This window comes from Pleurodeles waltl, chromosome 7 (genome assembly GCF_031143425.1).
Source record: "Pleurodeles waltl isolate 20211129_DDA chromosome 7, aPleWal1.hap1.20221129, whole genome shotgun sequence".
Lineage (NCBI taxonomy): Eukaryota > Metazoa > Chordata > Amphibia > Caudata > Salamandridae > Pleurodeles > Pleurodeles waltl.
Window position 1 is genome coordinate 707042920 of NC_090446.1, and position 23693 is coordinate 707066612.

The following is a 23693-nucleotide window of genomic DNA, read 5'->3' on the forward strand; positions in this document are numbered from 1 at the left end:
GAAGGATGTACAGAGGTTTACTGACTGGGCATTTTAAGAAGGCAGAACTAGCAGGTGGGCACATGCAAGAAGGCCATGAAGGGGTTAGGTAGGCTGAAGTTTGTGAGGCGGGACCAGCGCAGGCCTCTGAAATTTGCAACACTTTTAGAAGTGTTGGCGGTACTAACAACAGTTGGCCGCTCAGGGTACGAACTCATCATGTTCAGGGCAGCTTTTACGCTGTTCACCTTGCAAAAATGACCCTTGGGAACAGGTGCTTGCAAGGGGATGACCTTTACCTGGGTAGCGGTTACATGAAGCTTTATTTGCTTGGGTCCAAAATGGACCAGGTAGGGAAGGGGAAATACTCTAGGCTGGACTGCATAGAGGAATTGACACATGTTGCCAGGTGCGTTGCATGAGGGCTTATGGCTTTTGTGTCCTCAGGACTTCAGAAGGGGGCGCCCCTGTTCCACCACAAGGACGGGTCATTTCCCAGCTGATTCCAGTTCTTAGCGTCCTCAAGATGGCCCTGGCTAAGGCAAGGCTTCCTCCAGATAAATTTGGATCACATTCCTTCTAAATTGGTCCCGCCACAACGGCAGCAGTGAAAGGGCTAGGGGGAGATCAAATTAAGAATATAGGGTGATGGTCGTCTGACACCTACCAGCGCTACATCAGGCCCACAGGCCCTTAAGTCGTATTGTTTCTTCCACAGCAGGCCAAGCTGACAGGCGCAGGGTTTGGCTAGTTGGCCATTCATCATGAGGGCGCAACAATAGGCAATAGCACATAGGGATTACAGAGAGATCTGGTTCAAGAACACGGCCGCGACCTGGTTAGGAAGGCCAGGCATGAGGTGCGCTCATCACCTACTTCTCAACACAGATTGTGCCCAGTGACGGGAGGACAAGCTGGAAGCAGTGGTGATTCACCTTGGGGGCTGGGTTGAGTCAGAAGGACCTTTTAGCAGCGCTAATATCAGGCCTTGCAGAAATTTCACGGCTGTTGCACCCTGCTGAAATTCTATGGTCAGAAATTACGGCTAAGGCAGACTGGACGGGGCAAAGGACTAGGAAGTGCTGGAAAGGTCGAGAAGGAAGCTTAACATATCAACGTCAAAAGTCTGCAGGGCAAACTCCATGGGTTTTGCGAGGCATGGATTCATCAACCTCAAAATACCAGGCTACCAAGCGGCAGACGGAGCCCACCTGTCCATTATGTCACATGTGACGCTGCCACAATTCTGCTTCATTATTCTGCTTGCATTCATCTATTCCACCACCACGTGTGCATTCTTTGCATCACAAGCAAGTCCGATGAGTTTGTACTGCCAACGGTTGTTTATTGTGGCAAAATGTGAAATTTTACACATCAACTAGAGAGGTTTTGAATCTATAAAAACTATTTTCTCCACATCATTTAATTGCTTCATCTTCTTACCTTTGTGACTCACAGAATTAGGTTTTTTCTTTATTTATGGCACAGGCTAACACATTATTTATATGTATATATTTATACAGTGCTGATTTATCTACAGGAGTCACCCACTGAAAGAAGGAGACAACATTTGTCGTTTGAATGCAGAAATGGGATACAAAATTGCAGCTTTGGCTATTCAGCTAGCAGAAAATGCTTAGTTTAGGGTCTGTTTTTATAGTCAACTTTAAATGTAAAGCTTGATATACAATATCAAAAGTATGGATACAGAATTTAATTAACACTAGTTATTGTCATGACCCTCAGACATCTTTCGTACACTCTCCTTCCCAACTTGGTTATAAGTATATATGTGATCTATCGAGTAGTTACAAAGCAGACACTTTTACAAGAATGTAGCCAAATTTCTTCACTTCACCTAAAATTTGTTTTGAAAAATGCTTATGAATCAGTGACGCTAGTTAATCTTTTTCACATTAGAGAATTCATTATGAAGTAGAGTTTTGGTCTAAGTTGGTCTAAACTTTTTAAATTTGCATGCGCCCACATAAAATGTTAAGTAGGTATTCGGTGTTCTATCATCACTAAATTAAAACTATGTGATATTCATTATGTATACTCATTCATGAGCAGTTTTCAAAAGGAACTGGTGTTTTGTTACACTTCAGATATGTGCTTGAAAGGTATTTATTTTTGATGCTTCAGTATTTTTGATAACACTTTGTGCATCACTTAACAGCTCAAATCCATGGCTGTTCCCTGTAGATTTGTTTGACTTTTTGCATGTTTTTTAAATATTTGTTAGTACATGGGGGTATTGTTTAATTGTTCAAATTGTGTCTCCATTACAGCCTTGTAAGGTGACAGAGTCACAAAACACAGACTGGATAAGACTTGTCTACAGTCTCAGGTTTCTGGGCCATTAAATTTACTTAATCAGACTGTCATTTTGTAAAAGTGCCTCAGTTATTTGTAACTGTACAGTAAGTCTAATACCGGTTGGACCTTATTATTTTTTCTGAGACCATATCATACGTGCTCGACATCGAGACCTTTGATTCCCATTTACCACAAATCTTCTGAGGTGAGTATTATACTTTGTCTAATCTTGTCTAACGTTAAAACCATCACATTTAATCAAGGACACAACAAAAATAGGATTTACCCCTTCTTAATGAGAACCATGCCAATCAGTGCTTTAAAAAAGGGCCATTAGCCAAGAACATCTCAAAGTTCCACCTAAGCAGGAAGAATGGCAGGCGAGTATAATATGGGGTATTATTGGGATTCGTTGCGCATGGCAAATTAGAGATCTCTTAATCACAGTGTGCCCACAAGTACTTCTGACGAAAGGAGCAGTGATGCTTTGGAACACTGTCCTAGCTCGAACGAGAGCATTCAAATGGCCAATTTCTTTTTCTTGGTGTCCAAGCTCAACACCTCCTCGAGGCTTATTCTGACTAGCTAAACCAAAAGTTAAAGTGTTTGCAACTTCATTAACTAGACATTCGGGCTCTACTCTCTGAGCGCCACGGCAGCATCTTACTCAGCTTTGCCTTAAAAAGAAGGGACTGACATATGTCCTGCCATTCCTATAAGTATGGTTGCAAGCATTCCTGCTACATCATCAAGATTCAAACTCTAGTCCTTGGTAAGGAGCAGTAGACAAAAGAGAAAGAATGCTGCTCATATCCAACACATCAAGTAACCTACAAAGCATAGTTGCAAGTGTTAACATCATAACTTTGATTCTTCATTGGATTCTGACCACCTCCCGAAAAAAGGAAATTCAATAAAGTAAGAAATTGTAGGAAAGTCCCTCTTTCTGGCATAGTTACCGCCACTTTTTGCCTGTTGTCAGTGTGCTTGGACTGTTTTCACTGGGATCCTGCTAACCAGGACCCCAGTGATGTTGCTCTCTCCTCTAAATTTGGTTTTGTTGTACTCTTTACGCCCCCAAATTGGCATACTGGTGGACCTCTGTAAGTCCCTAGTATATGGTACATAGGTACTCTGGTCACTAGTACACCAGGAGTACCCATTAACTACAGCATGTATTATGCCACTCATGGGAGCCCATGCAAACTGTGTATGCAGGCCTGCCATTTGCAGTCTATATGAAAATGTGCATGCACCCTTTCAATGCTACTCACTCCACCAGGTCACTGTATGTCACCCCTATGGTAGGTCCTTCCAGCCCTAAGGGCACGGTGCAGGACCCTGTGTGTGTGGGAACCCCTGCAAGAGCAAAGGTGCCCCTAAGAACTCAGGTTTCAATTCCCTGGACTTCTTAAGTGCGGGGAAGCCATTTTAGCTATGTAGAGGTCATAATGGTAACTCTGAATCTAGGCATGTTTGGTATCAAATATGTCAGAATCATACCCCAATACTGATGCCAGTATCAGTGGCATGATCCCATGAACTCTGAGGGCTCCTTAGAGGACCCCCAAGAATTGCTCCTACCAGTCTTGCAGGGTCTGCGAGCAGCCAGAGTTGCTGCAGCCCCTCAGACAGGATTCTGCCCTCCTGCTGCTTCACCAGCTCAAGCAGGGGAAGGCAAAACAAAGGATTTCCTGGGGTGCAACCTCCTCTCCTTTGGAAATAGGTGTTACAAGGCTGGGGAGGGGTAGCCTCCCCATGGCATTGATTTGCTTTGAAGGGCATATTTGGTGCCCTCCTTGCATAATCTGGTCTGCACCATTCCCAGTCCCTGCTCTGGCGCAAAACTGCACAAAGGAAAGGGGAGTGACCACTTCCCTGTCCATCACCACCCCAGAGGTGGTGCCCAGAGCTCCTAATGATGGCCACTTGATTCTGCCATCTTGAAACCAAGATGGGCAGAAGCCCCTGGGAGAATCTGACTGGTCGGGTAAGGCAGATGACGTCTGATAGGTGGTCACCCTGCAAGGTGACCAAGCCCCTCTTTGGGATATATAGGGGCTCCCTTGCAGGTGGGTCCCCGGATTTGTCATGCAAGACTCCACCAGGACTCCTCAGCAATGACCTCTTCTGCTCCTGGCCATCGGAACCGCTGCTGGAGTTCACAGGAAACAAACAGGACTGCAACACCGAGACAATCTTTTCTTGCAACATTGTTTCCGTGGCTCCTGCCAGCAACTTGCAACATTTCCACGGCTATGAATCCTCTAGGGTCGGCAAGACTTCAGCTTGACCAAAGAAGCTAAAAGAAATCTCCCTTGGAGTGAAGGAGTCATTCCCCTGCATCTGCAGGCATCTAAGGCAATAGCATCTGGATGCTGGTATATGCTGTCCTCTGGACCTGTAAAGATTCTCTAACACAGGTGGTGGTTCTGAGTGGTCCTCTGGGTCCTCTCTGCCCCTTGTCCAACTTAGGAGACGGTGAGTTCTTGCCTCTTCCTCCAAGACAGAACCCCCCTGTGCACCGCAACTGTTGAGGCAACCAAAGTTTGTTGACACCTGCTCTCAGGGATCTCTAGGCTCCAAGTAGCCACGGCCCACAGCACTCTACCTCTGCAAGGACAGTCTACTATCTACTGCTCCAACGACGTGGGACTCCTCTTCAGGTGTGCTGTCTGGGCCTCACTGCGACTTACTGTGCCTGCTGCCAGTGAGTTGCTCGAGGGGGCTGCGACTGCTTCTTCTGGCTCTCCTGTCTTCTTAGGGTCAGCCCAGACTCCCCTCCAAATGTCGAGTCCCCAGGACCTTGATGGTCATCTTCCGCTCTGCAAATCTCCAACAGCTCCAGTTGCATTTGCCTGTGCTTGTTGGTGGTCCTCCTGACCACTGACCCATCTGCAATCCTGTGACCGTCAAGGGCAGCTTCTAAATGACTTCAGGGCCTCCCCTGCAGCTCCTGGACTCCGCTGCTGGACTTCCTCCACCACCGTCAACCCCGACCTTCACCCACAGAAGGGTGGGAATTTCCTCCTGCCCCACCTGGACACTCCTGTGTGGACTGGACTCTGTCCCATTAATTTGCAGGTCCTCTTCATTCAGAATTCACCATTGGGTTCCACTGGACTGGTATTGCATTCGCAATATTCCATTTATGAATCTCCATGTTTCTTCCTACTGGAAGACAATCGTATAACTTACCCCTGACCTCCTGGTCACTAGGGGTCTTCTAGATACTTACCTCTTGTGGTTCCACTCTCTCCAAGCCTTTGGCTAACTCTTCCATATCCTCTGGTGGGGGAAACATTCTCACATTCCACTTTTTTACTATATGATTTGGCCCCCCGACAGGGCCCTTGCTATTTTTTTTTGCTCTTTCCTAATACTTACCTGTGTATATTTTGTGTGTACTTACCTAGAAGCGGAGTTGCCTACAGTAACTAGGCTGGTGTTCCTGTAATAAAGTACCTTTTTTTTTGCAACACAAAGTGATAAGTTACTGTGTGACTACTGTGGTATTGCAAGTGCTTCACACTCCTCCTAGATAAGTCTTGGTTGCTCACCATAGTTACCCCTAGAGAGCCCTGGCTACCTAGACACTGTTGCACTATCTAATAAGGGTTGCATGGACCTGGTATAAGGCGTAACACCATAAGTGTCCACACCCACTGAGCCACTCACTAACAGAAGTACATTGTTCTGCACATTAAACAGGTTCTGCATAACCTGCAAGGCCTGCGCTCACAACCTGGCAGAAAACTGTACACCAGAGACTCTGGAACTGCGGGACCAAGTCTCGACTATCGAGCAGTGCTTAATTTGTGCTTGTTGTTTCCAGTGCGGAGGCCGGCGCTTATTTGTCTGCCTCAAGCACTTACTGCAAGCAAAATACACATATGGGCAAGACAGAGGAAGAGAAAAACGAAAAAAGGTCACAATGAGAAAAAGCTGCAAGAGTGAGCTGAAGGGGCAGGGAGTGGCTTTAAATGGATTGAAGAAGCCCGAGATGGCGTCAGGATTACGCTGCCTCAGTATTCCGTGTTCGCATATTTAACTGCAGCAGCTGCGTGTTTAAGAGGAGGGCTTTGGGCACCGGCACCTTTTTATTTACAAAGTAAGCACTGCTATTGAGTCTAATGTTGGTGCAGTTTTACTGAAAGTAGAGGGCTTGCATTCCTCGGCTGCAGAGGGCTACATAAACCTTGCTTGACCGAGTTCAGAAATTGCCAAGATTTACAAGACACCGACTCGAATTTGGGCCACTTGCGGAAACATTTGACTAACACCATACTTTATGAACATTTGGAACATTTCTTAACTACTTTATGAATAACAATAGGGTTACCATCATCTGGTTTGCAGAGGCCTCTTCCCTCTCTTGTCTTTCTTTCACAAGGGTTTGAAAGCTGTCCCTCTGTCGATCACTGAATGGCATCCGCTCATAGCCATCAAATTCCAACTCCGCCGCCAAATTGTGGATCAAGGAATCCCTTTGCTTAATATTCTGCTGGTGGCGATCAGCTTGCAACTGAAGCCGTCCTTTTAAGAGGGTAGAAAGAGATGAGCCAAGGGCACTTGTTTAATACAAACTGCTGAATGCTGTGTAACTGTAAAGTATTCAAAAAGTGTAAAAACACAAAGTTTCTTGGCACATTACATAACAATCAGGGAATGCTAATGAAGAAAATGTCACACAGCCTTAAATTTAGGTATGCATGTATTCTTTTTGAAGCACATGGCACACGCCTATCATTACAGCACTGGAAAACGGGTGAGAGCCGTGAAAAAAGTCTAAGATACACTGATTCAGGTAATAAGATGTAATTTCCTTTATTGAAGCGATTATACATTACAACGGTTATTCAATAAAAATGTTGAACCTACTAATAGGTGTAACTGAAAACTAATTTATACCCAAGAAAAGCCTACTGTTACCATGTTCCCACCACCAGTATTATCTGAGCTTCATTCTACAGCAGCAGCTCATACCTTTTGAGTTCTGTGAACCTCCATTAAATCATAATTGGGATCTGGAGACCCCCACAAAATAATTATTGGAATCCAGGGCCACTCAATGGGTCATTACTGGAATCTAGGGACCCCAACCTTAGCAATTTTAATGATTTTAACCACAAAATAATATATAACAAATATAAACAAGCATTTATCAAAGGAGTATGAAAATCAGAAAATATTTTATTCCATTCACAAATACACTGCTGACATGACTCAGTGTGAGGATACAAACTTAATTGTTAGCCTCCAATTTCAAATTCCTTCAAATTTACAGAATATTTTATAAGTTTGAATCAATTTTACAGTTTTGTTTTATTTATATACATTCTATTAATCTGTTAATATTATTAAATTTTCTAAGCAGTAGTGAACCCACTAAGTAAGCGTTGTGGACCTCTTGGGGTCCCCAGACCACAAGTTAAGAAATATTGTTCTACATCAAATGTAAATACCCGCCATCTCTTACACCAACATTTCAAGCATCAGAGAATTTAGTCTCTTAGTATTCTAATGAATCTTTTGCACACAACCATGCAGGCACTCTCAAGCCAAGACACATGGAAAGTTTGATAGAGCAACTGGCAGTGAACTGTAGAGCTACAGGTAGCGTATCCTTCTTGCATGCTATGTAAAACCAGTTTAATATATGTGATGGATAGTGGATGGCCATACAGAGTAATGCGCAATAGACCACCTGTAGGAGGCTGGACTGGCTTGTAGTGAGTACCAAGGGGTACTTGCACCTTGCACCAGGCCCAGTTATCCCTTATTAGTGTATAGGGTGTCTAGCAGCTTAGGCTGATAGATAATGGTAGCTTAGCAGAGCAGCTTAGGCTGAACTAGGAGACGTGTGAAGCTACTACAGTACCACTTAGTGTCATATGCACAATATCATAAGAAAACACAATACACAGTTATACTAAAAATAAAGGTACTTTATTTTTATGACAATATGCCAAAGTATCTTGGAGTGTACCCTCAGTGAGAGGATAGGAAATATACACAAGATATATATACACAATAGCAAAAATATGCAGTATAGTCTTAGAAAACAGTGCAAACAATGTATAGTTACAATAGGATGCAATGGGGAAACATAGGGATAGGGGCAACACAAACCATATACTCCAAAAGTGGAATGCGAACCACGAATGGACCCCAAACCTATGTGACCTTGTAGAGGGTCGCTGGGACTATTAGAAAATAGTGAGAGTTAGAAAAATAACCCTCCCCAAGACCCTGAAAAGTGAGTGCAAAGTGCACTAAAGTTCCCCTAAGGACAAAATAGTCGTGTTAGAGGGAAAATGCAAGGAAAACACAAATCAGCAATGCAACAACGATGGATTCCTGACTGAGGGTACCTGTGGAACAAGGGGACCAAGTCCAAAAGTCACAAGCAGCTCGGAGATGGGCAGATGCCCAAGAAATGCCAGCGGTTGGTGCAAAGAAGCTCTTACTAGGCTGAAGAACTGTGAATACTGCAGGAACGACAAGGGCTAGAGACTTCCCCTTTGGAGGATGGATCCCCCACGCCTTGGAGAGTCGTGCAGAAGTGTTTTCCCGCCGGATGGACGCCAACAAGCCTTGCTACACGCAAATCGTGCGTTTGGCGTTTTTGGACGCTGCTGGGGCCCAGGAGGGACCAGGAGGTCGCAAATTGGACCTGCAGAGAGAGGGGACGTCGAGCAAGACAAAGAGCCCTCACTGAAGCAGGTAGCACCCGGAGAAGTGCCAGAAACAGGCACTACCAGGATGCGTGAAACGGTGCTCGCCGAAGTTGCACAAAGGAGTCCCACGTCGCCGGAGACCAACTTAGAAAGTCGTGCAATGCAGGTTAGAGTGCCGTGGACCCAGGCTTGGCTGTGCACGAAGGATTTCCGCCGGAAGTGCACAGGGGCCGGAGTAGCTTGCAAAGTCGCGGTTCCCAGCAATGCAGCCCAGCGAGGTGAGGCAAGGACTTACCTCCACCAAACTTGGGCTGAAGAGTCACTGGACTGTGGGGGTCACTTGGACGGTGTCGCTGGATTCGGGGGACCTCGCTCGTCGTGCTGAGAGGAGACCCAAGGGACCGGTAATGCAGCTTTTTGGTGCCTGCGGTTGCAGGGGGAAGATTCCGTCGACCCACGGGAGATTTCTTCGGAGCTTCTGGTGCAGAGAGGAGGCAGACTACCCCCACAGCATGCACAAGCAGGAAAACAGTCGAGAAGGCGGCAGGATCAGCGTTACAGAGTTGCAGTAGTCGTCTTTGCTACTATGTTGCAGGTTTGCAGGCTTCCAGCGCGGTCAGCGGTCGATTCCTTATCAGAAGGTGAAGAGAGAGATGCAGAGGAACTCGGCTGAGCTCATGCATTCGTTATCTAGAGTTTCCCCAGAGACAGAGACCCTAAATAGCCAGAAAAGAGGGTTTGGCTACCTAGGAGAGAGGATAGGCTACTAACACCTGAAGGAGCCTATCAGCAGGAGTCTCTGACGTCACCTGGTGGCACTGGCCACTCAGAGCAGTCCAGTGTGCCAGCAGCACCTCTGTTTCCAAGATGGCAGAGGTCTGGAGCACACTGGAGGAGCTCTGGACACCTCCCAGGGGAGGTGCAGGTCAGGGGAGTGGTCACTCCCCTTTCCTTTGTCCAGTTTCGCGCCAGAGCAGGGGCTAAGGGGTCCCTGAACCGGTGTAGACTGGCTTATGCAGAATTGGGCACCTCTGTGCCCAACAAAGCATTTCCAGAGGCTGGGGGAGGCTACTCCTCCCCTGCCTTCACACCATTTTCCAAAGGGAGAGGGTGTCACACCCTCTCTCAGAGGAAGTTCTTTGTTCTGCCATCCTGGGCCAGGCCTGGCTGGACCCCAGGAGGGCAGCTGCCTGTCTGAGGGGTTGGCAGCAGCAGCAGCTGCAGTGAAACCCCAGGAAGGGCAGTCTGGCAGTACCAGGGTCTGTGCTACAGACCACTGGGATCATGGAATTGTACCAACAATGCCAGGATGGCATAGAGGGGGCAATTCCATGATCATAGACATGTTACATGGCCATATTCGGAGTTACCATGGTGAAGCTACATATAGGTAGTGACCTATATGTAGTGCACGCGTGTAATGGTGTCCCCGCACTCACAAAGTTCAGTGAATTGGCTCTGAACAATGTGGGGGCACCTTGGCTAGTGCCAGGGTGCCCTCACACTAAGTAACTTTGCACCTAACCTTTACCAGGTAAAGGTTAGACATATAGGTGACTTATAAGTTACTTAAGTGCAGTGTAAAATGGCTGTGAAATAACGTGGACGTTATTTCACTCAGGCTGCAGTGGCAGGCCTGTGTAAGAATTGTCAGAGCTCCCTATGGGTGGCAAAAGAAATGCTGCAGCCCATAGGGATCTCCTGGAACCCCAATACCCTGGGTACCTCAGTACCATATACTAGGGAATTATAAGAGTGTTCCAGTAAGCCAATGAAAATTGGTAAAAATGGTCACTAGCCTGTTAGTGACAATTTGAAAGTAATGAGAGAGCATAACCACTGAGGTTCTGGTTAGCAGAGCCTCAGTGAGACAGTTAGGCACCACACAGGGAACATATACATGCCCACCTATGAGCACTGGGGCCCTGTGTGACAGGGTCCCAGTGACACATACATATAGGCCACAAACCTATGAGCACTGGGGTCCTGACCAGCAGGATCCCAGTGACACATAACAACCATACTGAAAACATAGTGTTTTCACTATGAGCACTGAGGCCTGGCTATCAGGATCCCAGTGAGACAGTGAAAACAGTGACAAACACCCTGACATACACTCACAAACAGGCCAAAAGTGGGGGTAACAAGGCTAGAAAGAGGCTACCTTCTCACACAACCCCCCCCCCCAAACGAAGGACAATAAGGCTAACCTTGGCCAGTTGAGACTTTATTGTCTAAGTGGTGATAAGTAGAGAGTAGCTCTGCAATAGACTGGTTACTCCCTTTATCATCCACTATATGGTTACTTCCCTGTGGGGATGTAAACCACCCTGTTTGAAGTTTTTTAGCTAAGCAACAATGTGAAGATGTATTTTCAGAGTTTCTATCAGTAAGTTTTAGTTTAGAGCAGTGGGAATTGTCCACTGAACCTATTTGTAGTGATGGAAATGCCAGACAGGGATGCTGTCTCAGAAAAGCCATAGCTGGGCAAAAACCTTGTCCATCTGGCTGGAAGAGAGAACAGGGATGCTGTTTCTCTTGAGTTGGAGCAGGGCAGGGATGCTGTCCTATGAGCTCCACACTAGGGCAGGGATGCTGTCCTAAGTGTTGTGAGGTAGTGCAGGGTTTCTGCACTAAAGTTTCTCTGGGAGGGTTGGAGGGATGCTCCATGTTAACTAAAATGGTGCTGTTTTTCTCACCAATGTTAGTTATCCCACAGAGAGGTACTTCCACCTCAGGGAGTCCAGCTTTGCCAGCTGATGATTCCCTTGGAACAGGTGCCACCCCAGGAAAGGTTTCTCCCACCACAGGAATAGTATCCTGAATGGTAGGGTGGTTAGGGGATACTGTGATACCCTTTTTACCTGTTGATGGAGAGGGATCCTGAGTTTTCAGGCCTTCTCTCCTTTGCTTTTTCATTTCACTTGAAATGAGAGGGAACAATTCCTCAGGGATGCCCAGCATGGCTGCATGGGCATAAAACTCTACATCAGCCCAACCTGAGGCCTCTAGGTCATTACCTAAGAGACAGTCTACAGGTAAGCTAGGTGATACCACCACCTGCTTAGGGCCAGTAACTCCACCCCAACTAAACTGAATTATAGCTAAGGGAAGAAACTTAGTGGAGTTATGGACATCAATAATCTTATACTGTTGTCCAATGATGTGTTGATCAGGGTGCACTAGGTTTTCAGTCACCAAAGTGAAACTGGCACCTGTGTCCCTGTAGGCCAAGGCCTCAACACCATTTATTGAAACTGTCTGCCTGTACTTATCCATTGTAAGGGGACAAGCAGCCAGTGTGGCAAGGCCAATGCCACTAGGTGTGACAGAAACTGTCTTGGGACTGATGACATCAGTTTCCACTATGGACCCATAAGTGAACCCAACTACACCCTTTGCTTGACTGTTGCCAGCAGTCCCACCACTAGTACCACTACTGCTAGGGGCACTAGAGCTTGATGTATTAGTGGTGGTAGGCTCAGGGGGTTTACCTGGACAGGACTTATCCCCTGGCCTATGGCCTCTATTTTTACACACAAAGCACCAAGGCTTTTTAATGTGTGCAGGTTGGGAAGAAGAGGAAGAATTTGTTTTATCCCCACCCTCTGAAGAGTGTTTAAGATTTGAAGTGGGATCTTTGGTTTTACCCTTATCCCCATGCTTATCTTGAGATTTTTCACCATCTTTCTTCTTATTGCCATCTTTGTCACCCCCTGTATGAACTTTTCTGTTCACTCTTGTTCTGACCCATTTGTCTGCCTTCTTTCCCAATTCTTGGGGAGAGGTCAGATCAGAGTCCACCAAGTACTGGTGCAACAAATCAGACACACAATTATTAAGAATATGCTCTCTCAGGATCAAGTTATACAGGCTGTCATAATCAGTAACTTTACTGCCATGTAACCACCCCTCCAAGGCCTTCACTGCCTGGTCAATGAAATCAACCCAGTCTTGTGAAGACTCCTTTTTGGTATCTCTGAACTTTATCCTGTACTGTTCAGTGGTTAAGCCATAACCATCCAGGAGTGCATTCTTAAGAACTTGGAAATTGTTAGCATCATTTTCTTTTACAGTAAGGAGCCTATCCCTACCTTTTCCAGTAAATGATAGCCATAGGATAGCAGCCCACTGCTTTTGAGGGACATCCTGTACAGCACAGGCCCTCTCAAGTGCAGCAAACCACTTGTTAATGTCATCCCCCTCCTTGTAAGGGGGAACTATCTTGTGCAGATTCCTGGAATCATGCTCTTTTGCAGGATGACTATGGGGAATACTGCTGCTGCCACCATGGGTATCTAAACCCATCTTCTGTCTTTCCCTCTCTATTTCTAAAGACTGTCTATCCAAATCCAGCTGTTGCTTCTTGAGCTTCAGTCTGGTTTGCTCCACTCTCAATCTATTGAGCTCCCTTTCTAACAATCTGTCATCAGGGTGGGTGGGAGGGACATTTCTAGATACAGAGGTATGATGGGAATGAACAGAAGGAGACCTGTCCCTTACAAGGGGCACCCTAACAGCTTGGCTACCAGCATAATGTGAGAGCACATCATCAGTATGATGTGATTCAACCTCTGTACCAACTATGCTAGACTGTCTAGTAATGGGCAGGCTGAGAAGTTTCTTTCCTGAACCTTTTCCTGGGGGAGTCCCTGGATCAGATTGAGAACCATTAGCTACTTTTTCTACAGATTGGGCACTTATGGCCTTATCCTGTACTCTAAGCATATTAATTAACAGTTCTAAGGAAGGATTCTTCCCTACACTCAAACCTCTCTCTATGCAGAGACTCCTTGCTCCTTTCCAGCTAAGGTGATCATATGCAAGTTTGGACAGTTCAACTTTTTGGCCTGTGCCAGACATTTTTAGAGAGAGTTAAAGTGATAGAAAAAGAGAAAAAAGTTTTCAGAACTTTTTGGAAAGACAAAAAAAACTTTTTAAACTTTTAAGAACTTTTTGAAAGTTTAGAAGTACTTTTCAGCACTTAGAAAAGAGTGAAAAGAGGAAATGCAAAACTTTTTGGCTATGTGTATATACACTGACCTTGTTTTGTATATTTTTCTCTTATGAAAAGTACAATGACAAGAGTGGTAAGTAGTCTCAAAGCACTTATCCCACCACTGCACAACCAATGTAGGAGGCTGGACTGGCTTGTAGTGAGTACCAAGGGGTACTTGCACCTTGCACCAGGCCCAGTTATCCCTTATTAGTGTATAGGGTGTCTAGCAGCTTAGGCTGATAGATAATGGTAGCTTAGCAGAGCAGCTTAGGCTGAACTAGGAGACGTGTGAAGCTACTACAGTACCACTTAGTGTCATATGCACAATATCATAAGAAAACACAATACACAGTTATACTAAAAATAAAGGTACTTTATTTTTATGACAATATGCCAAAGTATCTTGGAGTGTACCCTCAGTGAGAGGATAGGAAATATACACAAGATATATATACACAATAGCAAAAATATGCAGTATAGTCTTAGAAAACAGTGCAAACAATGTATAGTTACAATAGGATGCAATGGGGAAACATAGGGATAGGGGCAACACAAACCATATACTCCAAAAGTGGAATGCGAACCACGAATGGACCCCAAACCTATGTGACCTTGTAGAGGGTCGCTGGGACTATTAGAAAATAGTGAGAGTTAGAAAAATAACCCTCCCCAAGACCCTGAAAAGTGAGTGCAAAGTGCACTAAAGTTCCCCTAAGGACAAAATAGTCGTGTTAGAGGGAAAATGCAAGGAAAACACAAATCAGCAATGCAACAACGATGGATTCCTGACTGAGGGTACCTGTGGAACAAGGGGACCAAGTCCAAAAGTCACAAGCAGCTCGGAGATGGGCAGATGCCCAAGAAATGCCAGCGGTTGGTGCAAAGAAGCTCTTACTAGGCTGAAGAACTGTGAATACTGCAGGAACGACAAGGGCTAGAGACTTCCCCTTTGGAGGATGGATCCCCCACGCCTTGGAGAGTCGTGCAGAAGTGTTTTCCCGCCGGATGGACGCCAACAAGCCTTGCTACACGCAAATCGTGCGTTTGGCGTTTTTGGACGCTGCTGGGGCCCAGGAGGGACCAGGAGGTCGCAAATTGGACCTGCAGAGAGAGGGGACGTCGAGCAAGACAAAGAGCCCTCACTGAAGCAGGTAGCACCCGGAGAAGTGCCAGAAACAGGCACTACCAGGATGCGTGAAACGGTGCTCGCCGAAGTTGCACAAAGGAGTCCCACGTCGCCGGAGACCAACTTAGAAAGTCGTGCAATGCAGGTTAGAGTGCCGTGGACCCAGGCTTGGCTGTGCACGAAGGATTTCCGCCGGAAGTGCACAGGGGCCGGAGTAGCTTGCAAAGTCGCGGTTCCCAGCAATGCAGCCCAGCGAGGTGAGGCAAGGACTTACCTCCACCAAACTTGGGCTGAAGAGTCACTGGACTGTGGGGGTCACTTGGACGGTGTCGCTGGATTCGGGGGACCTCGCTCGTCGTGCTGAGAGGAGACCCAAGGGACCGGTAATGCAGCTTTTTGGTGCCTGCGGTTGCAGGGGGAAGATTCCGTCGACCCACGGGAGATTTCTTCGGAGCTTCTGGTGCAGAGAGGAGGCAGACTACCCCCACAGCATGCACAAGCAGGAAAACAGTCGAGAAGGCGGCAGGATCAGCGTTACAGAGTTGCAGTAGTCGTCTTTGCTACTATGTTGCAGGTTTGCAGGCTTCCAGCGCGGTCAGCGGTCGATTCCTTATCAGAAGGTGAAGAGAGAGATGCAGAGGAACTCGGCTGAGCTCATGCATTCGTTATCTAGAGTTTCCCCAGAGACAGAGACCCTAAATAGCCAGAAAAGAGGGTTTGGCTACCTAGGAGAGAGGATAGGCTACTAACACCTGAAGGAGCCTATCAGCAGGAGTCTCTGACGTCACCTGGTGGCACTGGCCACTCAGAGCAGTCCAGTGTGCCAGCAGCACCTCTGTTTCCAAGATGGCAGAGGTCTGGAGCACACTGGAGGAGCTCTGGACACCTCCCAGGGGAGGTGCAGGTCAGGGGAGTGGTCACTCCCCTTTCCTTTGTCCAGTTTCGCGCCAGAGCAGGGGCTAAGGGGTCCCTGAACCGGTGTAGACTGGCTTATGCAGAATTGGGCACCTCTGTGCCCAACAAAGCATTTCCAGAGGCTGGGGGAGGCTACTCCTCCCCTGCCTTCACACCATTTTCCAAAGGGAGAGGGTGTCACACCCTCTCTCAGAGGAAGTTCTTTGTTCTGCCATCCTGGGCCAGGCCTGGCTGGACCCCAGGAGGGCAGCTGCCTGTCTGAGGGGTTGGCAGCAGCAGCAGCTGCAGTGAAACCCCAGGAAGGGCAGTCTGGCAGTACCAGGGTCTGTGCTACAGACCACTGGGATCATGGAATTGTACCAACAATGCCAGGATGGCATAGAGGGGGCAATTCCATGATCATAGACATGTTACATGGCCATATTCGGAGTTACCATGGTGAAGCTACATATAGGTAGTGACCTATATGTAGTGCACGCGTGTAATGGTGTCCCCGCACTCACAAAGTTCAGTGAATTGGCTCTGAACAATGTGGGGGCACCTTGGCTAGTGCCAGGGTGCCCTCACACTAAGTAACTTTGCACCTAACCTTTACCAGGTAAAGGTTAGACATATAGGTGACTTATAAGTTACTTAAGTGCAGTGTAAAATGGCTGTGAAATAACGTGGACGTTATTTCACTCAGGCTGCAGTGGCAGGCCTGTGTAAGAATTGTCAGAGCTCCCTATGGGTGGCAAAAGAAATGCTGCAGCCCATAGGGATCTCCTGGAACCCCAATACCCTGGGTACCTCAGTACCATATACTAGGGAATTATAAGAGTGTTCCAGTAAGCCAATGAAAATTGGTAAAAATGGTCACTAGCCTGTTAGTGACAATTTGAAAGTAATGAGAGAGCATAACCACTGAGGTTCTGGTTAGCAGAGCCTCAGTGAGACAGTTAGGCACCACACAGGGAACATATACATGCCCACCTATGAGCACTGGGGCCCTGTGTGACAGGGTCCCAGTGACACATACATATAGGCCACAAACCTATGAGCACTGGGGTCCTGACCAGCAGGATCCCAGTGACACATAACAACCATACTGAAAACACAGTGTTTTCACTATGAGCACTGAGGCCTGGCTATCAGGATCCCAGTGAGACAGTGAAAACAGTGACAAACACCCTGACATACACTCACAAACAGGCCAAAAGTGGGGGTAACAAGGCTAGAAAGAGGCTACCTTCTCACACCACCCCAATACGCAGTGCATCTCATTCATCCTGAAGCATTTCAGATATTACTAGTTCTATACTATTAATGATGGATGGCATTTGTGTGGTCAATAGTACATTTATAGGTTAAGAATAAATAAATTATTTAATTTCCTATAAAGTGGAACATTTTAAGGGTTACTCCATTCAAAGGTGGGGGTGATGCGGGTATGCCAGATCTGAGTTGTTTTCGATCCCAATAACTAATGCACTTCATTGGTTGTAGGAACAAAAGTCTACTTTGCATTGATAGTAACGCAATCCTGCCCTGGTTTGCTTTTCTTGACAACCATGTCCATATTCCCTGTGATCTTGACATCTTCGAACCCTTTGCAGAAGCTATGCAATCTTTCTATAGCAAAAACCGTGGATTCAAAGCTATGCTGAAATCTGTGTGCACCAGACATATAGCTACCCCACACCCTGATAGTGGACGGTGACTACTGTCATCTCAACAGGCTATGGGGGGGCTACATTCAAAGCGCCTGTGACAATCACGATGTGGCTTGTAAGAAAAGCTAGTGGGCCCATTGGGGTTGGTGCTCCTTCAAGAGATTTCAGCTGTTAAAGCACCCAAGATCTTCAGGTGAAACACCAATTGAAAACATACGAGTCAGTGCAGAAATTATTTCCACATGCTATTCAACAAAATCATGTATTCAAGAATACCCCTCTCCCCGCTCCATTACAGTTAGTGGTGCCCCCATTAGTTAAAAAAAAAAAATGAAACCTCAGTTCATGAAGAATAGCTGCGGACAGAGTCAGCCAACTTTCTGCATGAGAAGTCTGTTCAGGTTCTGGGATTCTGAGGGAGAGATACAAGAAGAGTGCATAGAGACCATACACAGTACGAATAGTGTCAGTACAACACATTGGCTGTAGCACAACATTAAGAATCCCTCCCTTAGGGTTAAGGCCATTCCGACTTCCCTTTCTTCAGAGCAGTCCCTGCGGTATGAGTCACCGAGATAACAATGTTATTCATTCAGCCCAGAGAACTGCCTTGCAAGAGCACCTTCTTCCTTGTACAGAGGGTGGCCTTGTTCTGTCCAGCAACAGCTCAACCTCCCCTTATTGATTTGTGACTTCCTAATTTACATCCTAATGATCATTTATTAATCCGTCCTGTCTCCAGTGCAGGAAACCCCTGATACTCTCAGAGAAACTGTTGTTCTCCTGGTTGGCTGACAAATATCAAATCAAATGAGGCTTTGTTGTAGCCCCCTACTATCATAAAAAACTGGGCTCCTAGAGTCAGGCTGTAAAACGGCGTTATGCATTAACACGGCTTGATTATAGAACATAACTGGACAAGGTACCAGAAATAACAATGAAGAGAAATGAAAATGTCACTTACCAAGTGTACATCTGTTCGTGGCATCTGTCGCTGTAGATTCGCATGTTTTGCATGTTTCGCATAGCTCGCCATCTGGTGTTGGGCCGGAGTGTTACAAGTTGTTTTTCTTCGAAGAAGTCTTTCGAGTCACGGGACCGAGTGACTCCTCCTTTTGTCTCCATTGCGCATGGGCGTCGACTCCATCTTCGATTGTTTTTCCCCGCAGAGGGTGAGGTAGGAGTTGAATTGTAGTAATAGTGCCCATGCAATGGAGTGACTAAGTATGTACCTATTTAAGGTTGAGATGATACATATACAAATAGTTGAAGGTAACTTCCAAACTGCTACAGGCTCCCGGGGAGGCGGGTGGGCACATGCGAATCTACAGCGACTGATGCCACGAACAGATGTACACTGGGTAGGTGACATTTTCAGTTTGATGGCATCTGTCGCTGTAGATACGAATGTTTTGCATAGACTAGTAAGCAGTTATCTCCCCAAAAGCGGTGGCTCAGCCTGTAGGAGTGGAAGTAGTTTGGAATAATGTTCTTAATACGGCTTGACCTACTGTGGCTTGTTGTGCAGATAACACATCTACACAGTAGTGCTTGGTGAATGTGTGAGGCGTAGACCATGTGGCTGCCTTACATATTTCTTGCATTGGGATGTTTCCTAGAAAGGCCATGGTAGCACCTTTCTTTCTGGTTGAGTGTGCCCTTGATGTAATGGGCAGCTGTCGTTTAGCTTTAAGGTAGCAGATTTGGATGCATTTAACTATCCATCTGGCTATACCTTGTTTTGATATTGGGTTTCCTGCATGAGGTTTTTGAAATGCAATAAATAGTTGTTTAGTCTTTCTGATGTTCTTTGTTCTGTCAATGTAATACATTAATGCTCTTTTGACATCTAATGTATGTAGTGCCCTTTCAGCTACGGTATCTGGCTGTGGAAAGAACACTGGAAGTTCCACTGTTTGATTTAGATGGAACGGTGAAATAACCTTTGGCAAAAATTTAGGATTAGTCCTTAGGACGACCTTATTCTTGTGTAGTTGTATAAAAGGTTCTTGTATTGTAAACGCCTGAATCTCGCTTACTCTTCTTAGGGAAGTAATGGCGATGAGAAATGCAACCTTCCAGGTTAGGAACTGTATTTCGCAGGAGTGCATGGGTTCAAAAGGTGGACCCATAAGTCTAGTCAGGACAACATTTAGGTTCCATGAAGGAACAGGTGGTGTTCTTGGTGGTATAATTCTCCTAAGGCCCTCCATGAATGCTTTAATGACTGGTATCTTATATAGGGAAGTTGAATAGGTAGTCTGCAGGTATGCAGATATTGCTGCAAGGTGTATTTTAATGGAAGAGAAAGCCAGGTTAGATTTTTGTAAGTGAAGCAAGTAACCCACTACATGTTCTGGAGTTGTGTGTAATGGTTGTATTTGATTAATATGGCAGTAGCAAACAAACCTCTTCCATTTACTTGCATAGCAGTGCCTGGTGGATGGCCTTCTGGCTTGCTTTATGACTTCCATACATTCTTGGGTAAGTTGTAAGTGCCCGAATTCTAGGATCTCAGGAGCCAGATTGCTAGATTCAGCGATGCTGGATCTGGGTGTCTGATCTTTTGGTTGTGTTGTGTCAACAGATCTGGCCTGTTGGGCAATTTGATGTAGGGTACTACTGATAGGTCTAGCAGCGTTGTGTACCAGGGTTGCCTTGCCCAAGTTGGTGCTATTAGTATGAGTTTGAGTTTGTTTTGACTGAGTTTGTTTACTAGGTAAGGAAGGAGAGGGAGAGGAGGAAAAGCGTAAGCAAATATCCCTGACCAGTTCATCCATAGGGCATTGCCTTGGGACTGTTTGTGTGGGTATCTGGATGCGAAGTTTTGGCATTTTGCGTTCTCCTTCGTCGCAAACAAGTCTATTTGAGGTGTTCCCCAGAGTTTGAAATAGGTGTTCAGAATTTGGGGGTGAATTTCCCATTCGTGGACCTGTTGGTGATCTCGAGAAAGGTTGTCTGCGAGTTGATTTTGGATCCCTGGTATAAATTGTGCTATTAGGCGAATTTGGTTGTGAATTGCCCAACGCCAAATTTTTTGTGCTAGCAGGCTTAACTGCGTGGAGTGTTTCCCCCCTTGCTTGTTTAGATAATACATTGTTGTCATGTTGTCTGTCTTGACGAGAATGTATTTGTGAACTATTATTGGTTGGAAAGCTTTTAGTGCTTGAAAAACTGCTAGAAGTTCTAGGTGATTTATATGCAGTTTTGTTTGATGTACGTTCCATTGTCCTTGTATGCTGTGTTGATCGAGGTGTGCTCCCCATCCTGTCATGGAAGCATCTGTTGTTATTATGTATTGTGGCACTGGGTCTTGGAAAGGCCGCCCTTTGTTTAAATTTATGTTGTTCCACCACAGAAGCGAGAGGTAAGTTTGGCGGTCTATTAACACCAGATCTAGAAGATGACCCTGTGCTTGAGACCACTGTGATGCTAGGCACTGTTGTAAGGGCCTCATGTGCAGTCTTGCGTTTGGGACAATGGCTATGCATGAAGACATCATGTCTAGGACTTGTAATATCATCTTTGCTTGTATCTTTTGTGTTGGATACATGCGTTGTATGATGGTGTTGAAATTTTGAATTCTTTGGGGACTTGGAGTGGCTACTCCTTTTGTTGTGTCTATTATGGCTCCTAGGTATTGTTGTACCTTGCACGGCAGAATGTTGGATTTCGTGAAGTTGACGGTGAACCCTAGTTTGAAGAGGGTTTGTATGATCTGATTTGTGTGATTTGAGCACTCTATTAACGAATGGGCCTTGATTAGCCAGTCGTCTAGATATGGGAACACATGTATTTGCTGCCTTCTGATGTGTGCAGCGACTACCGCTAGACATTTGGTAAAGACTCTTGGTGCGGTTGTTAATCCGAAAGGCAGTACCTTGAATTGGTAATGTATTCCTTGGAATACAAACCTTAGGTATTTCCTGTGCGATGGGTGTATTGGTATATGGAAATACGCGTCCTTGAGGTCTAAAGTGGACATGTAGTCGTGTAGTTTTAGCAATGGTAATACTTCTTGTAGTGTGACCATGTGAAAGTGGTCTGATTTGATGAATGTGTTCACTATTCTGAGGTCTAGGATTGGTCTCAGCGTTTTGTCCTTCTTTGGTATCAGAAAGTACAGTGAGTAAACTCCTGTGTTTATTTGTGTGTTTGGCACTAATTCGATTGCATTATTTTGCAATAGTGCCTGCACTTCTATCTCCAGGAGATTGGAATGATGTTTTGTCAAATTTTGTGCTTTTGGTGGTATGTTTGGAGGGAATTGTAGAAATTCTATGCAATAACCATGTTGGATAATTGCTAGAACCCAAGTGTCTGTAGTGATTTCCTCCCATGCTTTGTAATAATGACTTATTCTTCCCCCCACTGGTGTTGTGTGGAGGGGGTGAGTGACATGTGAGTCACTGCTTAGTAGTAGGGGTTTTGGGGCTTTGAAATTTTCCTCTATTCCTAGGGAATTGCCCTCCTCTATATTGTCCCCGAAAACCTCCTCTGTACTGTCCCTGGTAACTGGACGGTGTTGCCTGTGAGGTGCTGGCTTGTGTGCTCTGACCCCGAAACCCCCCTCTAAAGGGTGTTTTACAGAATGTGCTGTAATTCCCTCTGCTCTGCGGGGAGTAGAGTGCGCCCATGGCTTTAGCAGTGTCCGTGTCTTTTTTGAGTTTCTCAATCGCTGTGTCCACTTCTGGACCGAACAGTTCTTTTTCGTTAAAAGGCATATTGAGAACTGCTTGCTGAATCTCTGGTTTAAATCCAGACGTTCGGAGCCATGCATGCCTTCTGATAGTTACAGATGTATTAATTGTCCGTGCAGCTGTATCTGCAGCGTCCATGGAGGAGCGGATTTGGTTGTTGGAAATGGTCTGTCCCTCCTCAACCACTTGTTTTGCCCTATTTTGTAGGTCCTTGGGCAGATGGTCAATGAGATGTTGCATCTCATCCCAATGGGCTCTGTCATAGCGCGCAAGTAGTGCCTGGGAGTTAGCGATGCGCCACTGGTTTGCAGCTTGTGCTGCGACTCTTTTACCAGCTGCATCGAACTTGCGGCTTTCTTTATCTGGGGGTGGTGCATCTCCAGATGTGTGGGAGTTGGCCCTTTTCCTAGCTGCTCCTACAACGACAGAGTCTGGTGGCAGCTGTGTAGTGATGAAAGCCGGGTCTGTAGGAGGCGCCTTATACTTTTTTCCACTCTTGGTGTGATTGCCCTACTTTTGACCGGCTCCTTAAAGATTTCTTTTGCGTGCCGGAGCATACCAGGGAGCATAGGCAGGCTTTGGTAGGAGCTGTGGGTGGAGGAGAGTGTGTTGAATAAAAAGTCATCCTCGACCTGTCCTGAGTGGAGGCTTACATTGTGAAATTGTGCTGCTCTAGCCACCACTTGAGAATACGCAGTGCTGTCCTCTGGTGGAGATGGCTTCGTAGGGTATGCCTCCGGACTGTTATCTGACACTGGGGCGTCGTATAAGTCCCATGCGCCTTGATCTTGGTCACCCTGGCTCATGGTAGTGTGAGCTGGGGAATGTGATGGAGTTTGTGCTGGTGAGACGTTAATCACAGGTGGAGGAGAGGGTGGTGGGGTAACTTTTTTCACCACTTTTGTTTGTGGTGTTTGTTCAGTTTGGAACTCCAATCTTCTCTTTCTTCTAATAGGGGGAAGGGTGCTTATTTTTCCTGTCCCCTGCTGTATGAAAATACGCTTTTGCGTATGGTCTACATCCGTTGAGTGTAGTTCTTCCTCAAACCTATGCTTTTGCATTTGGGAGGTTAGCGAGTGCTCTTCTGTATAAGAGCCTGAAACTGGGTTGGTTGCAGTTTGTTTTGGCACCGAAACCCTGTCTGTATCTTTTTTCGGCTCCGAGGTGACTTTTTTCTTTTTCGGGGCCGAAACCTCTCGGCGTCGATCTTCTTCGGTGCCGCTGTCTCGGCGTCGAGCCGTGTCTACACCGGTATCTCGGTGTCGATGCTTGTCTCCAGCACTTTCTCGGTCCCGAGAAGGCTGCGTGCCGGTGTCTCGACCG

The 23693-nt window shown here is 46.2% G+C and overlaps 1 protein-coding gene across 2 annotated transcripts in view; it reads right to left on the reverse strand.

Annotated features, from left to right (window-relative positions):
* RAD50 (RAD50 double strand break repair protein) overlaps positions 1–23693 on the reverse strand; it is a 484618-nt gene that overhangs the window by 301892 nt on the left and 159033 nt on the right. For both annotated transcript variants that reach the window (XM_069244739.1, XM_069244738.1), the window contains exon 9: positions 6641–6834. In XM_069244739.1, coding sequence (XP_069100840.1) covers positions 6641–6834 — 194 coding nt within the window. The remainder of the gene's footprint in view (positions 1–6640; positions 6835–23693) is intronic.